This window comes from Podarcis raffonei, chromosome 4 (genome assembly GCF_027172205.1).
Source record: "Podarcis raffonei isolate rPodRaf1 chromosome 4, rPodRaf1.pri, whole genome shotgun sequence".
In the NCBI taxonomy this organism is placed as follows: domain Eukaryota; kingdom Metazoa; phylum Chordata; class Lepidosauria; order Squamata; family Lacertidae; genus Podarcis; species Podarcis raffonei.
The window spans coordinates 97,715,901-97,733,604 of NC_070605.1; the positions used below are offsets into that span (position 1 = coordinate 97,715,901).

The following is a 17,704-nucleotide window of genomic DNA, read 5'->3' on the forward strand; positions in this document are numbered from 1 at the left end:
TCAGTTTAATGTTTAAAAAAAAACAAGTTATGAGAGTGATAGCTTGTTGCATGACAGAGTAGGCTATACAAATAGAAACACCAGATTCCTCCCAGCTCTGTATTCAATAGAACCAGAGGCACATCTTCCTATATAGAGTGTATTATAGAAGCCTTCATAAACCCAGTTTTTAAGGTGGACTGTAGGTTGCTTTATCTAGCTCCACTGCTGAGCAATATCTTTGTCATCAGCAGAACAGGCAAATGGCAATACAGCACAGATGCTACAAGGCTCACGAGAAGACTCACTAGAATTAAATGTTTTGGTTCTTACTAAGAGAAGCAGGGGAACTCTATCCTAGACAACATGGAGTATCATTTTATGTTTTAAGGTTTGTTTTATGATTCAATTTACACAATTTCCTAATTCATGAAAAACATTAGGGTAGGGGTAACCCAAAAACATTTGCAGAAGAGATATTCAGAATTCTGACCATGATCATCTTAGCTGGGATTAAGAACACAGGCAAGAAAGTGACATAGCACGTATGAATTTTTAAAAGAGCAATAATTATTACTGCCACTTTTAATACTTCGCATTTGAGACTGACAGAATTATCTTTACGATTCCAGAAGTGTCTTAAAACAATGCAGGGGTCAAACTGCTGCAATTACAGAGTGCATTGACCATGCCTGTTTTTTTAAAAAAATATTTTTATTAAACAATTCCAACATAACAAATTATCAGTCCAAGTAATCAATTACATTATTCCTCCCCTTCCCCCCACAAGGACTGCTCTCAGCTCCCCTCTCTGATTTCTTTGCACATATTGTTCTCTGCATGTTATAAAATTGTACATATCCTTGCCTTATCTATCATGTATTCAACTAATAAATTTGTGGATGTTTATTCAAAACCTGCCAGGAAGTCCAGTTAGACCATGCGTGTTGAAATAAATTCTCAACAAGATCTTACAAACTTACCCACCATGAGGTATGATCACTGCTAGACATGGGAGGAGCATCAAACACATCCATGAAGAATACAGATGCTATCCTATGTAAGCACATCTGGCAACGTCCCAATGGACCCCAATGCATATGATCAGGTAATGTAATGTCAATACATGCTAGCCAAAGTCATCAAGGCAAAACTCATATTTGAATAGCAGGGCTCCTGGAATCAGCAAATAAGGAACAGAATAAAAAAAGCAGCACACACTAGTATCCATACTCTTCATAGATCTGCTTTTATTCATTTTTTAAATGAACTGCAACTAAAATGAGAGCAGTAACTTTTTAGTCTAAACTGGTTTGAGACCTAAAAGCTAAAGAGTCTTCATCTGGTTCATTACTTATGCACCAAAAAATCAATTCTGGGCCTTTATTCCTCTCACAACTTGTTCCCCAAAAATTATATACCACATCTCCTTGACTGTTGACGGCTTCCTACTTTTAGGAGCAAGTAAACTACACATGAGCAGTGCTTCCCCCCCTAAAAAAACATATATTTAGGGGTACTCTCATTTTCCTACTCATATTGAAATACTTCCCCTCAATCCAAACTTAGATTCACAAAATGTTTAGGGGTATGCGTGCCTCTGCGTCTCCCCAGAAAAAAAAGCACTGCACATGAGAATATATTTTCAGACACTTCTGCAACATTCTTTTATATGACTGGGTTGCAGTTATTTCCCTCATGTGGTGATTCTCATGTAACCATTTTTGGACCATAAGCTTGTGGAAGTTTCAGTGCTTTTCTTCTAGAAAAAAGGTGCCACTACTCACCATGAGGGACGCGGGTGGCGCTGTGGGTTAAACTACAGAGCCTAGGACTTGCCGATCAGAAGGCCGGCGGTTCGAATCCCCGCAACGGGGTGAGCTCCCATTGCTCGGTCCCTGCTCCTGCCAACCTAGCAGTTCGAAAGCACGTCAAAGTGCAAGTAGATAAATAGGTATTGCTCCTGCGGGAAGGTAAACGGCGTTTCCATGTGCTGCTCTGGTTCACCAGAAGTGGCTTAGTCATGCTGGCCACATGACCCAGAAGCTGTACGCCAGCTCCCTCGGCCAATAAAGCGAGATGAGCACCGCAACCCCAGAGTCGGTCACAACTGGACCTTATGGTCAGGGGTCCCTTTACCTTTTTTACTCACCATGAAGTTTTAGCCAGTGTTTTTCTTTGAGGGGGAAAAGGTGCCAGTACTGTGTACCCTTGAGTACCCTCAGAAAAAAAGCATGGGGAAGTTCTAATATTTATGTTTGCTGTCAAAGCATTTGTACAGTCCCGTGAGCACCACAACTGACAAGGCACTGCCCCAAGGGTCTGCAAGTTTAGTTCTCTCATAACTGCAGGCCTCAGTTAATGTTAAGTATCATGCAGCAGTTCTCCATCTAATCTGGTTCATAGCCTGGGGTATTGATTCCTTTTGGTAACTAAAGACTCACCAGGCTTCATTGGCTAGGAGTGCCTACTTCCAGCTTCTTCCTGGCTCCTCAGGATTGGGCCCCTCAGCCCTGACCCAGTATATTTTGGGTGTCCTGTCCTCAGCCCCATAGAGTTGACGCCTGTGTTGTTAAATATAGTTTTTATAGATGAATGCAGTAGTACTTTGTGAATCCTATGCCTTTGGTTGTAACCATGCTGTTTTGCTTTTTCTTTTCAGTTGTTCTGTTAGTAGTGCTTTATAGATTGCAATTGTTTTACTGAGGATTTGTTATTCTATACGATTTATGTTGCATTTCTGTTGTTCTGTTGTTACTGTCACATATTGTTTGCAAACCGCTTTGCGGTCCATGTGAATGAAAAGTGGCATAGAAATATAATAAATCTTTTAATTTGCTTTATTGATTTTAAAAAAGAAAATTACAATCAACAAAAAACCAAAACAAAATATAAACCGAAATGTATTACAATTTAGAAATGACAAATTGATTTCTTACAACGTAACTTCTGTTGTGACTTCCCGTCACCCCATCCAAGAGTCCTAATTTTCTTATTTTAATAAGATTTTCTATGTTTATACAGGGGCGTGGTTTTTTTGGTTGATTGTAATTTTCTTTTTTAAAATCAATAAAGCAAATAAAAACATTGAAATATAATACATCAAATCTCTCTCACTCTCTTTCTCTCTGTGTAAGGTGCCTTCATTCCCATCAGGGGAAGGTGGGGTATAAATAAATATCTAATAATTGAAATACTTTTAAAAAAAATCTCTCTCTTCTCTTTCCACCCGCTGCTAAATATTTAAGAGTCAACACCGTGTGTGTGTGTGTGTGTGTGTGTGTGTGTACACACAATTTACTATGACATCATCTCCACGCGCTCTCGGGAAGCAGATACAAGAGAAAGAGGGTGGGGGGGGGGAGGTAGAGAAATAAGAACAACAACCCAGAGCGAGCGACACCCCCTGAGAGAAACACACGGCTCCCTCCTCAACCGCAACAGACATGCGCACATGGACTCTCAGTACCTACAAATATGTGTGTGTGTGTGTGTGGAGGGGGCGGCGGAAATAAAAAGCGGGTGGGGCAAGACATTTTTTTCTCTCCGAAAAAAAAAGGGAGACGTCGCGCAGGCGCAGTCCGGACCAAAATGTCAGCGTTTTGACAGTCGGAAAGAGACGCGCTACAGTGGAAAGTACCATAGAGAGGGAGGAAGCGGCCCGCGAAAAAAGAAGAGCGCGCGCGCGCCCTTGCGTCGCCCGGCCTCGCCCTACGCCGGCTTCGCTTTTCCTCACAGACACACGCGCGCGCGCGCACCCCGCCCCTTTCTTCCCCTCTCCTCGCTCTCTTCCCCGCGGCCCCGCCCTCCTTCCCTCCGCTCTCGGCGCGCTCGCGCCAAAAGGGGGAGGAGCTGCGCGCCTGTCAGTCAGCTCTCCTCAGTCAGGCGCTGCCGGCCGGGCGGCCTGGTTGTGTGTCTGTTGGCTGCGGCGCCGCGCTTGGCTCTGGCCGGGCCGCTGAGGCGCTGAGGGGAAAGAGGAGGAGCGGGCGCCTGCCTTCCTTCCCGGCCGGCCGCGGGGGCGGAGCGCGCAGGGGCGGGGAGGGGAGAGCGATGAGCGGGGCCGCCGCCTCCTCCTCCGCCGCCGCCGCCGGATCCGAGCCCGGTGGCCCGGGCTTCTTCCTCTTCCCCAGCGGCACCGGCGAGCCGTGCGTGGCCATGGGCCCCGGCGAGAGCGCGGCGGGCTTCGGGGCGCTGCTCCTGCTGCCGCCGCCGACCATGACATCCTCGGGGCTGCCTTCTCCTCCCGGCGGAGGCGGAGGAGCAGGAGGCGGCGGCGGCGGCTGCCGGGGCCGCTACCAGCTGCTTCTGTCGGGCCGGGCCCTGGCCGAGCGCTACCGGAGGATTTACACGGCGGCGGCGCTGAGCGAGAGGGAGCAGGCCGGACACCCGGGCGCCAGGTAAATGACAACAACGGCGGAGGCGACGCGGAAGCGGGCGCTGAGATGCGCGCACACACGCGACCCGCCACCCCGGGTGGTGGGACCCGTGCAGGCAGCTCCTGGACGATCTTCCCCGGGCAGATATATAGCCCTGCGCAGCAGCCCAGCTGCCTGTCCAAAACGAGATCTCCCTCTGGCACTGCAGTTCTTAAAAGGCAGGACAATACCTTATTGCCTAGACACGCGCGCGCACACATCCACACGCACTTCATAGGCTAATGGGTGCACAAGCACACGGTGGTCTTCCACACGAGCACCAGCTCCCTCCTGTAGCAGGATTTGAATGGGAAGCTCAGCCGTTCCCATCGTGGACTTTGGTCCTGGCAAGGTGCAAATCTATGCCTGCTTACTCAGAAGTAAGTTCCAGGGGGCTTTCCTGGGTCAGGCAAGTGTCTCTGTGCTTAGAATCGCAGCTTAAGGAAGGTGGCGTTTTAGTGCCGTGGCAAATCCTGTTCAATCTCTGGGCATCTCGTCAGGGAAAAAGGAGTCTGTGTGCCATCTCGGCTCATCAGCTAGGTGGTAACTGCCACAAAATATTTGGAATAGGGAACTCTGTCTCTTCTCAGGAAGGCCCACACGCTGCTGGTGATTCAGCGATGAGGCTGTATGTTAGATATTTTAAAAAATCCAGGTGGCAAAGACCTCTTGGAGTAAGCAGAGTGTGCCCTCTTGTTTGGGCAGTACCTCTGTTTTGTGTTGGGCATCAAAGTAGTTTTGCTACTGCCATTGGTCCTCCACCCCAAGATGTTGCCCCTCCTTAATCTGTGTTTGCTTAATGTATCAAAACTAGTGGGCAGAGGGAAAGAGAACTGGGGCTAACGTTGAACAATTCCTAACGAGAATTAGCATCTGTCATTGAGCAAGATGATACAGATTTGTCTGCAAGTCAAATCTTGAGAACTTGGGCCTGTTCCAGTATTATTCTTTTCCATCTGTGTAGAAATACCTGTCAAGGACTCCATGTGGGGGAAAAATAAGTAGAATGTAAAATCCAGTTAGATTTTGGCAGGGAAGAACAAGCTGTGGTTTCCAGAACACGGATTTGCAAAATCCATATGGATTTTGAATTGACATAACATTTTTTCACCAGTTTTCTCTGGAGGAAAGATGTTGCTTTAGAATTAATCCCTACTGACAGGCTGTGGAGTAGGCAACTACCAAGTAATTGGAGTAAATATACTATTTATGCAGAGTGCACAGGAATATTACCTACAAGAATCTGTCAGCGAGGAATAGGTTGCCTCTTTGTTAGTGTAGAGATGTAGTATTTTCCAGAGCAGTCAAAAGTTGGATGATAGACTACTTATTTTAGGGTAATAAATTAGATTGCAATAATGACTATCTTAACCGCTGACTAGCAGTGGTGGTGGTTGATAGTGTAGCTACCACCAGCTTGCTCCTGCCAGGATGTGATGGAATCAGGTGGTGGTGTAGCCACTCCCCCTGAAATGCCCAGTATTGGGAATTTCCATTGATAACTGCTGGCAGAGATATCACAAGTGATAGCTTCTCCCACCATTTGGGCAGGTGCTTTGGGGTGCCAAAGGAGGTTGGAAGAGGAGCATCTCTGCCCCATCCAAAACCCCTCTAGTATGGCAGATAGGAGGTTTGGATCGCCCTGTATATTATTGGCATTGAATATTTAGAACTCTTGAAATCATACTTACCTGTTGCCATGTGTTGGTTATAAAAGGAAATTGGTTCGTATTGTTAGTAATCTAACAACAGGAAGGCAAGCTAAGAGTTGGTAATCTTACTCCTTATTTGCTGCCACGCCAAATGTGGTGTTTGACTAGGTGGTGAGATAGACTCTCATGTTTTCAGGCGCAGCATTTGGTTCCTACTCCTATAAATGCACTCTAAAAAGTAAAGTAAGCAAAAATAAAAACTCAAGTTTTTTTCCTGAATAGCTTACAATATACATTTTGACTCAATAACAAGGAATGGATGCAAACAATATGGAAATGAATGTGACAACTCATTGTCAGCAAAAGAAGAAGTTTGATTTTGTTATATCATAAGAATGGAAAGTTACTGTTGTCAATTATAGCTAAAGTCTGGACTGGGTGAAGATGGAATCAGGAAAGGAAAGAATGAGTTGCTGATCTTTTACATATGCACATAGTTGTTTATGTAGGAAGAAACTGATAGTTATGTATTCTTATTTAAATAACCTTGATTTTAAAGGGATGCTGAAACACTTAACACCTGGCAGAATCACTGAGGTCTGGTAATCATCTGTACAGGGAGAAGTTCTTTATTAATTCCAAGGATAGTGACATGGCTTTTCCTAGGGTTGAAAACATATTCAAAAGCACTCCTTTTTTATGTGGAATCAATTGGGCTTATCACTGAATTCAGTGGGTTGCATCTGACTAAGCCACGGTAGACCAATTGATTTTAGTGGCTCTGTTTGGAATATGACAGTCAGATACAGTCCAGTGTCACATGCTGGTTAGATATGCTATAACAGTATAACCAAATATGCTTAAATGCTTTTTGGACTGATGAATTGACCTATCCAGGTTAAGGGAAAGAAGTGTCCAGGCCGCCCATTCCCCTCCCCCAGGTCAGTTGTGTTTTTTTAATCACAAATTATTCTGGATTGAGTAGTGGAGACTACCAAATCAGACTGACTGTTGTCCTGAGCCTAACTCTGCATAGGTTTATACTATATGTTTTATTAATTCTATGTGCTTTCTCCTAGACCTTGAGAATTTCGTTTTTAAAAAAATTAGGCTGCTTTAGAGTGCTTACTGATGGTCTGAAGTACTCTTCAATCACTTATTAAATCTGAGGATTCTGGAATAGAAATACTTCGTCCCATGGAAAAGCTCTCATTTAAAACAGAAGATGCCATTTCATTCCTCCTCCTGATACTCCTTCAGCAAGCTGCATGCTTCTGGATAAAGAGTTGCAGGTTCACATTTGCCCTTAGATTTTGATTACTCATTATTTGCTGGAGCCAGGCAAGTCAGACATCCAAGTGCTGAGAATGTGAAGTTTGCAGAAGCTCTAAATAAATAAATAGTAGGATTGTTCAGTGTGTGATAATTCCTCAAGGAGATGTGCACCAAGTTATATTGTGTCATCCAATAGGTTTGGATGCAGTGTCCCATCTTTTTGGTACCAAGAAAAAAAAGCAGTAGCCATTGTTGGCAAGGGAAGTAAGTAGCAAAGCCCAAGGTGACAACTTGCCTGTTTTCAAGGTCTGAACTTAATTCCTAGTGCCAAGGCGATAGAACTGGTAAATAGAATTTCTTAGATTTTCTTTCTGGTATTGTTTGTTGAACTTTCAGTATTGCCTGTGGTGCCCCTCTTTGGATGGTGATAATAAATATTAAATGTAATCTGTGCATTCCTTCTGCGCTAGCAGGACCTGCATTCTTTCTCTGACCTCACAGTATCAGGACCAATTTACAGTTTATGTGGAAAACATCTTTGCTTCATGTACATTGTATGCTCTTGGTGAACATTCTGAAGCATTGAGGGGAATTGGATGTTTGTAAACACATGGGAACATGCAAGGGATACCCACTGAAAAACCACAGTTGGTTCCATCTGCCTGGTGCAAGTGTACAGCATGCCCTTACATGAAACAATACAGTAGAATCCACTAACGTTTTTGAAAGTACCATTGCTTTTTCTTTCACTTGGCAAATATGCAAATGAATGGCTAGAAGCTTTCCCTGGTGGGATCAATTTTTTTCCCCCATTTTTAGGGGATGGACAGTCATATTCTTTGCATCCATACCATATCTATGATACAGAAATGGGAATGACACAGTATTCTGATTTGATTCCATGTGAATGAGCAGTGTGGCTGTGCATACTGCTCAAAAGTTTCCTCTTCACTTCTCCCTTGCTTCTGCCATCACTGGAAGCAACAAACATTACCCTTGGTTTGTTGTGTCGTCTGAACCTGGGCACATGGTTTCTTGCTTCCCAAACAAACCACAAGCCCAGGTTCCGATGGCCTGGCAGTAATAAAACTTGTATCCAAACATTAGCTTACTTATTACATTGTTTTTGTCATTTAGTGGTTTAGTCGTGTCCGACTCTTCGTGACCCCCTGGACCAGAGCACGCCAGGCACTCCTGTCTTCCACTGCCTCCCGCAGTTTGGTCAAACTCATGTTGGTAGCTTCGAGAACACTGTACAACCATCTCGTCCTCTGTCATCCCCTTCTCCTTGTGCCCTCCATCTTTCCCAGCATCAGGGTCTTTTCCAAGGAGTCTTCTCTTCTCAAGTATTGGAGCCTCGGCTTCAGGATCTGTCCTTCCAGTGAGAACTCAGGGCTGATTTCCTTCAGAATGGAGAGGTTTGATCTTCTTGCAGTCCATGGGACTCTCAAGAGTTTCCTCCAGCACCATAATTCAAAAGCATCCATTCTTCGGCGATCAGCCTTCTTTATGGTCCAGCTCTCACTTCCATACATCACTACTGGGAAAACCATAGCTTTAACTATATACTTATTACATTGCATCAGTACAAAATAGCCTCTATGTCCAGGTGCTTTCAGATGCTTTCTTAATTTGCTTTACTTTAGAACAATACAATGTTTTGATAGCTGTGGTATTATTACTTTTCATTCAACTGAATACTGAATTGAATATAGTTTGGAGTTACTTATACACACTGCTTTTAGATATGAACCCTACAAGGTATCTTGGTTATTGAAAATAGTCCAAAATAGTGTTCTTTGAAAAAAACACATTGAAAATGGAGCATACACATATTTCTGTGTGTGTAAAATAAACTTGTAACAGTTGTAATACAATAAGTTTTTATTTAATATTTAACACATTGGTAGTGAACCTATGACCAAGGAAGTCAAACAGCAAAACATTAGGTTGGATCCACAGTATTCTGTGACTGGAAGGACTCCTTCCATTCACGGAAGGAACTGAGAATTTAGCAAAGGCTCCTTCTGAACGAAGGTAGAAAGGTGATTCCCCCCAAACTCAAGCAGCCTTCCCCACATGTTTCCAGAGGGTCTTCCAACTCTTCCAAGTAGGTTTTAATGGGGGAGTTGCAGCGGGAAAGGGAATTGGGGGAGATTGCCTCTTCCTCTGCTCCAGAGGTGGAACATCCCATGAATGGAGTTCTGCTCACAGGAACTCTGAAATTGGTACAGTGATCTGTTTCCATCTGCCTGTCCACCTTCTGCATCTGTGAGTGCCTGTGGACAGAGGTTTGGTAGTGTTGGATTGCTCTGCCTATTGGGTACAACCCACAGAATGTACGAATGCACGCTTTAAAAGGTATTGGTGCTTCTCGGTCTCTGGGGATAATGTGAACATAACGTGGAACTGGACAGAATAGAAAAATGGGGAGAGAGGGTTTCAGTTTGTCTTCTGAAGGCCTGAAATGGGAGGCAGGAAATATTATAATCAAATACTTTATTTCAGAATAAATTAATGAAAGAGTTAAAACAGTTTAGCACACTACTGTAAATTTCTTGGTAACAATTCAAAGGCAATAATGCTCAGCTCTTACCAGAGAAGCAGCACTCTTAAGGCTTCACATTACAGTTCAAAAATGCTTTCAAATGTTGCAGAATAAGGAGTTTGGGGTGCAGTGCAAGTCTGTTGACTTGAGAAACCACATGGCAAGGCCTCTGTTGTATAACACAGCCTCTGAAACATCTTTCTTTTCACTAACCTCATATATCACCCTCTTTTACATCAAGTGAAATAAACTAATGAATGTTCAAACACACACATACACACCAACTATTAAGGAATGGATTTAGCAGGAGAAAGAGTTGAAAGGCTGGTTTCAGTTCATGCAAACCTTTCCATTTCAACAGACTAGTTAAACATTTTCAGAGGTATGTATTTGCTGGAATAGGCCATAAATAAAACAAATAGTGTCCAAGGTAGTTTAATTTTGTGTACAGTAACTGTAACTTTTGTCTCTTGATCCTATGCATATTTACTCACAAGCAAGTCCCGTTGAATTCAGTGGACTGTCCTCCCACAACTGTACACAGAATTCAAGGCTTACTGGGCATAATTGCAATTAACTTCACACTTAATAAAAGAATATAATTACAGTAGTTGAATATTTTAAAATGTTGCCATTCCTTATAGGGATGTTTATTTTCTCAGCCTTTTCTTTAAAGGAGGTCCTCTCCTCATGAGTGATAAGTATGGCTTCTGAGCCCAAATAATAGCCTTCCTTTTATTTACTACAATGTTGATAGCTATATCTTTCCTGCCCCTTTAACCTATTAAGTTAATATAAATAACTCAATATTGCAATCCTAAACATCTTTAATTGGAAGTAAATGTCATTGAATTAAATAGGATTTAATCTCAGGCTCTAAGTACATGTAGGATTACAGCTGTATTGTGTAGGTACCTGCAGTTCCCTTTGTTACGCTTGGTATAGTTGTTACAAACCATTGAAAAAACATATGTACCGGTGTCTTTTAACTTAACTCTGCTGTTAAATTTCTGCTGCCACCATATATCTTAAAACAAACACTCATTTTCATCTTCTCTTTATAGTAGCCTGATTAATATAGTTTAAGCATGAGGTTGACCCACAACTTTTGACTTTAAACATGAACCAAAGGATATTATAGACATTAATATATGTTTAAAAGGAACAAGTTTAAAGCTTGTAGGATAACATTGTGAGATGTCACATCTTGTTATAGTTACCAATGAGTCACCCTTGTTTAGGTAACCCCCCATTTAAAGCCAGGGCTTAATTTCTCTCTCTCTCTCTCTCTCTCTCTCTCTCTCTCTCTCTCTCTCCCCCCCCCCCCCGGCTTCTGGACTGAAGTCCTCTCTCAGTTCTCTCCCCCCACCCCTTTCCAAATTATTTTGATTAATTTTCCAAATTATTACAAATCAGACCATCAAACAATTTTAAACTATCAAACAAATAAAACACTTCTCACTGGTCTGTTGAATGTTTAGCTGCAAATGAGGACTCCTTTCTGAACAGAAGTTTTCACTTGGGCCAGGTCCACTTCCCAGCTACATACTTGCTGAAGCCTCTCTGCTTTCTTAAGCATATATTTCCTGAAGCCCTCTTATTGCCTTTTCCAGCTGTTGCTTTCTGGTCCTTCCCCTTCTATGTTTTGTTCAGGATGTTCCTCGCAGGAACCTGCTAGATTGTACCTCCACTTTTGACAGCCTTATTTTTCTCTTTTGCTACCCTTCTTTTTCCTTTCTGTCTTCCTCTGTTGCCCTTGTCTGTAGTGGCCATACATGTAATACTGGCTAGGAACATGTGGCCGCCATAAGGACCCCTTGCTATTGGCTTTTATTTCAGGACCAAGAGGAGTTCTTTTAGAACAGCCTTTCCCCGAACTGGTACCCTCCAGATATTTTGGACCCTCCAGATATTTTGGACTCAAGCCATCAGCCAGAGGCAACATGGTCAATGGTCGGAGAAGATGGAAATTGTAGGCCAAAGCATTCGGAGGGCACCTGGTTGGGAATGTCTGTTCTAGAGCGATGTTCTGAGAGTCAGTCAGGTTAATGCCCCCAGTCAGCATAAATACACAGTACACTAATTTTCAGCATTGTTGCCAAAGGTGTTGCCTCCTTAGCAACTGTAACCAAGGCTTCTGTTAGCAGCCAGGCCCCCTACATTGCAACATTTGCAGAGGTCAGATACACTTTTTGCCTCATGTTTCATTTCAAGCTAAGGTATTTACCTATACAGTGGTACCTCTGGTTACGTACTTAATTCGTTCTGGAGGTCCTTTCTTAACATGAAACTGTTTTTAACCTGAAGCACCACTTTAGCTAGTGGGGCCTCTGGCTGCCGCCGCGCAATTTCTGTTCTCATCCCGAAGCAAAGTTCTTAACCCGAGGTACTATTTCTGGGTTAGCGGAGTCTGTAACCTGAAGCGTCTGTAACCCGAAGCGTATGTAACCCGAGGTACCACTGTAGTACAAATATTTAACCATTTGTAATGCTAAATATACAGTAAATCCTTTAATACTAAAAAATAGTAACTGATTTCTTCATATTTAACACAAACAGTTATAAAACATATATTTATTACACAGTACAGTTTCATTCAGTCATGTATGCACAAAATATTTCATATTCATAAATGAGGAAAATATGCCAATTGAGAAGAAATTACAGTACTGTAATACACACCCACCAACCATACTGTATGTATTTCAATTCTCCTATTCTAAAAGAAGAGCCTGAATATATTTTATTCAGTGGCTTCACGATGTCTGGAAACTACATTCCTGATGAGGACACAGAACGTTGAATGATACAGTAGTGGTTTTTTTAGAAGCCCCTTTAAAGTTCAAGGGCTGACATCTGATGGTAGCCACCTGCCAGTGGAATCAGCTTTAGCTAGCATAAAGGGATTTCCCCTTCTTCACTTCCCCACTGCAGCCCCAAAATCAGTTTTGGAGGGACCCAAATCTGTTTTCATTGGGGGGACACCCCCCCTCCGGAGCAGATCTGAAGAGGGGAGAGAAATAGGGGGAACTTCTGTCATGCTAGCAGAAGTACTCTAATGTGACACTGAATGTCACATGCGGTTATTTGTTGCATTTCCAGAAGGATTTTTAAAAATTTGCTTGCTTTTACATTGAATGTATTGAACTAAAGATTGCATTTGACAGAGCACTGCTAATAATAGAAGTCACTTATTAACAGATTAACAAGCTGATCCTAAGTATGTTTAATTGGGAGAAAGTTGCACTGAGTTCAGCAAGACTTACTACTAAGTCGATGAATTTTGGATTGCAGCCATAATGATAAGAATGTTGTTTAAATAGACTGTGTTATTTAACTTCCTGCTTATTGTTATTGGGGAAACCTACAAGAACATGCTTTGAGAAAATCTTTGGCACTGGATGCCTAGACTTAGTGTATGCGTTTTCTATTTTGATTCACTTATATGCATCCATTTATAATATTGCATAATGTAATGGAGTATGAGACTGTAAGGCTAGTCAGTGGTATACTTGCCAAATACCTCTCTAAAACAAAGTGGGGGGGACAGTATCATATACTTGCTAATTCACTGTTGACAGAATTAGCTACACACATCTTTTTCTTTAAACCTTACTCGCAATTTTATTGTTGGTTCATATAAAGCTGCCTTTAAAACTGCATGGCTATACCAAATTATCTTTTAGATCTTTTGTAAATAGAGAAACTACATTCTTAAACAAAACAGGAGGTTGACACTATGAGTTCTGGTACTGGATGAAGTCAAATGTAACAGAGACTTTATTTTCTTATATAGCCATTAGCTATTTAATAAGCAAACTGAAATACTTCTGTGATATATCAAAATGGTATTGTTTCTAAATAGTTCTCTTCTTTTGTTCATTGTTTGTGGGATCTAAAACGGTAAGGTAAAGGTAAAGGACCCCTGTATAGTTAAGTCCAGTCAAAGGTGACTGGGGTTGTGGCGCTCATCTCGCTTTGAGGCTGAGGGAGCCAGCATTTTTCCGCAGTCAGCTTTCCGGGTCATGTGGCCAGCATGACTAAACTGCTTCTGCCTCAACGGAACACCATGACAGAAGCCAGAGAGCATGGAAACGCCCTCTACCTTCCCACTGCAGTGGTACCTATTTATCTCTTTGCACCGGTGTGCTTTTGAAGTGCTAGGTTCACAGAAACTGGGGCAGAGCAACAGGCGCTCACCCAGCTGCACGGATTCGAACCGCCAACCTTCTGATGGTGGGTGACACAAACAAAATAACATTTCTCCATGCTGACCATTCCTAGGAAAAGTGATAAAAACATTTCTTCCTTTCTACATCTCTTGATCATTGTAAAGAGCTATTGATTTCTATTACGACGTAGTGCAAGTATTTTGCATTGCATAAATTAGGCTTCCCCAATCTGGTGCTCTCTAGATATTTGGGCTAAACTTTTAATCAGCCCCAGCCAGCACGAGCATTTCTCCATGGCTTTTATGGCTGGAGTTGATGGGACTTGCTGTAGAGCAGTAGGTTGGAGAAGACTGCCATAAATAAATTCATGAGCATGTCCTAATGTTTGTTGTTGCTGTTTAGTCGTTTAATCATGTCCGACTCTTCATGACCCCATGGACCAGAGCACGCCAGGCACTCCTGTCTTCCACTGCCTCCCGCAGTTTGGTCAAACTCATGTTAGTAGCTTCGAGAACACTATCCAGCCATCTCGTCCTCTGTCGTCCCCTTCTCCTTGTGCCCTCAATCTTTCCCAACATCAGGGTCTTTTCTAGGGAGTCTTCTCTTCTCATGAGGTGGCCAAAGTATTGGAGCCTCAGCTTCAGGATCTGTCCTTCCAGTGAGCACTCAGGGCTGATTTCCTTCAGAATGGATAGATTTGATCTTCTTGCAGTCCATGGGACTCTAGTTTATATTTACCTTACGGGTCATTCCACACCAAATCCATGCAAAAAACAAGGGTTTTGCCCCCCACTGTCTCGGATTTTGATGAAACTTAGTGTACACCCTTCCCTTACGGTTGAAAGAAACCCCGTTAAATTTCCTCCCTCTATCTCAATCGGTTTTAATTTTATAGCGCTTAAAGGTTTCGTGAAATCTGTGTTTCTGTCCCTCTTGAGATCCTCGGCCTTGTGTGCATTTTATTTTTTTTCTCCATAACCAATTATCAGATCTCTTTGAAATTTTACATAGAGATCAATAACATGATGAGGATTTCAGGGGAAAAATACACCAGCACTCAGAAGATTCTATAAATGCCTAAAAAAGGTATAAATGTAGCTTTTTTGGTAGAAGAACTAGGTTTAGAAAACCTAAATTTTCAGCGTTAGGGCATGATGCATTCAAAAGTTTTTGATGGTGAAAATGATTGCAAAGACATGCTCTTTCTCAACAAAGAATAAAATTTATGCGTCTCTTATGTCTTGTAACAAAATGTTACGTTTTTTGGACATCGTGGGGGGAAAAAGGCTACTGGGTACAACTTTCCTACAATCCATAGCTGTAAAAGAAAAAATTAATGAAACAAAGTTCATCTTAAAATCTAAAATAATATTGGTTATTACAGGGTCCCCCCCAAAAAAGTGCAGACTTGTTTTTCAGTTTTGGGGTATTTAAAACTATGAAAATTGGCTATATTGTGAAAATCTTTTTTAAAAATTCCACAATTCCAGCTACTCTCTGAAGACTGGAGAAGAGACCTTCTTAAGACTATTAGGGGGGTGGACAGGGGAAGGACTAGACAATGTGGAAAATTTTAGCTGCAGTTCATTTTCAGCTTTTATTCTTGTTATAAAAAAGTGCATCTAGACATTCCATTGCTGTGCCCATAACCTAGGTTTAAGGTGCCATTGAGTGCCTAGATTTCATACCTCAAGTTTCTAATACTGTACTAGAATGAGATTCAGATCATAAAATGATCCAAATGAAAAAATGAATTATGAATACCAGCTTTTCTATTTGGACTGAAATCAGTTTTCTGTTGCTCAGATAAGCCAATTAACTTTTATGTGTTTTATATCCATTATACAAGAGATTGTAGCACATCTATTACTATGTAATACACAAACAGATATTCTGTGGGAATGGAACCTATAAATAGTTGAAGATTTTCTCTTAAGTTATCTTTTCAGTCTTCTGACCCCATTTGTAAGAGAATGAAGAAGTAATAAAATACTGGATCAAGTTTCCTGATGAAGACTTCATACCTTGATGTTGTGGGATTAATTTGCATGTTAAATGGACCATTGTAGTTTGATATCTTTGCTGGAGACTGATGTTGATAGATGGCATTTGATGATACAGTTTAGCTTTTGTTTCTGCTTTGTGTGGAGCAGTAGGATGCAATCCTTTACACACATGTTGATGTAAAATCCATTGAAACATTTCTGAGGACTGAACAGTAAACCTAATTTGCTGGTGTCTTATGATTTTTAAAAAATTAAAACAAAAACTGTTCATTTTTTATATAGGTGTAAAAAGCTTTTAAGTAAGAAGAAACTAAAAAGAAAGCAGAAGAGTAAATTGAAAATAAGAGCACGGAACAAGGTAAATCATATTTTTTTCATATTGTAATTGACTATTTCAACTTGGAATAAAAGACTGCAAATTGGAGTAAACTTAAATAAAGAGGAAAAATAACACCTGTGTTAACTGTATAGCTAGAAGAAACTCAAGATGTTCAATACTGGGCATATTTAAGTTATAATCCATTTATTAGGATTCCACAACAATGGGGTGATTTGAGCATTTCATTATGCAGTTTTCTGTTCCTTGGTTTTACTGTTTTATTTTTTTCAAGGTTACTCTTTTTAGCTTTTTATTTCACTCTGTCATTTGTGACCTGTTTTAAAATGTTCAGAAATCCTAAAGTGGTGTAGAGAACAGGGAGGCACTGTCCCTGCTAGATTTCATACACTAGGCTAGTTTTATTTCAGGATGCCTTTGCACAGTGACACTCTCATAATGTTTTTATTTTTAATGTTTTAATCTGTTTTAAAATGTGTATATTGTATATTTATTGAAGGCTGCTTTGAGATGTATGTACGCAGTGGAAAGCAGGGTATAAATGCTTAAACAAATGACATAATGTGATTAAAACTCACAAAATCCAGCAAGATTAAACATCCACTCTGATAACCTCTGTTCAACTTTGGTCACTAAAACAATCTCAAACAGGAAGTCTTTACAATTATGTCTAAATGGTGTCTGTTTACAGAAAGGTAGCCGTGTTGGTCTGCCATAGTCAAAACAAAAAAGATTTTTTCCTTCCAGTAGCACCTTAAAGACCAACTAAGTTAGTTCTTGGTATGAGCTTTCGTGTGCATGCACACTTCTTCAGATACACACAGTGTGTACCTGAAGAATACACAGTGTGTATCTGAAGAAGTGTGCATGCACACGAAAGCTCATACCAAGAACTAACTTAGTTGGTCTAAATGGTGTCTGTTGGAGATAAGATATGAGTGTGTTGAAAGTGTAGCTTATGGTGTTCTGTTTGCACACAAGGTGTTTCATCTCCCAGTGTCCAGGTGCAGCAACCTGTACTCTTTCAAACAGCTACCACACATCACAGAACCCTCCAGAGGGGTTCCCAATGAGACACAAAGTGCTGCCACCAGAAGAAAATATTTCACATCTGTTTGCACACAAGTTCATTCTGTATGGTTTCTAGCCACATTGAAGGACTTACAGGTGTCGTCTAGTTAGCTTTAGTCTGCGCTTTCGCTTTCACTTCAGAAATGAGCATTTAAAAAGGCATGTAAAGGTAAAGGTAAAGGGATCCCTGACTGTTAGGTCCAGTCGCGGACGACTCTGGGGTTGCGGCGCTCATCTCGCTTTACTGGC

The 17,704-nt window shown here is 41.6% G+C and overlaps 1 protein-coding gene across 1 annotated transcript in view; it reads left to right on the forward strand.

The window, feature by feature from the left end:
• Window positions 1-3,864: 3,864 nt before the first annotated feature.
• MYCBP2 (MYC binding protein 2) overlaps window positions 3,865-17,704 on the forward strand; it is a 149,717-nt gene continuing 135,877 nt past the window's right edge. Inside the window, exons 1-2 of the mRNA XM_053384624.1 lie at window positions 3,865-4,376; window positions 16,330-16,405. Of these exons, the coding sequence (XP_053240599.1) occupies window positions 4,030-4,376; window positions 16,330-16,405 (423 nt within the window). The 5' untranslated portion in view covers window positions 3,865-4,029. The remainder of the gene's footprint in view (window positions 4,377-16,329; window positions 16,406-17,704) is intronic.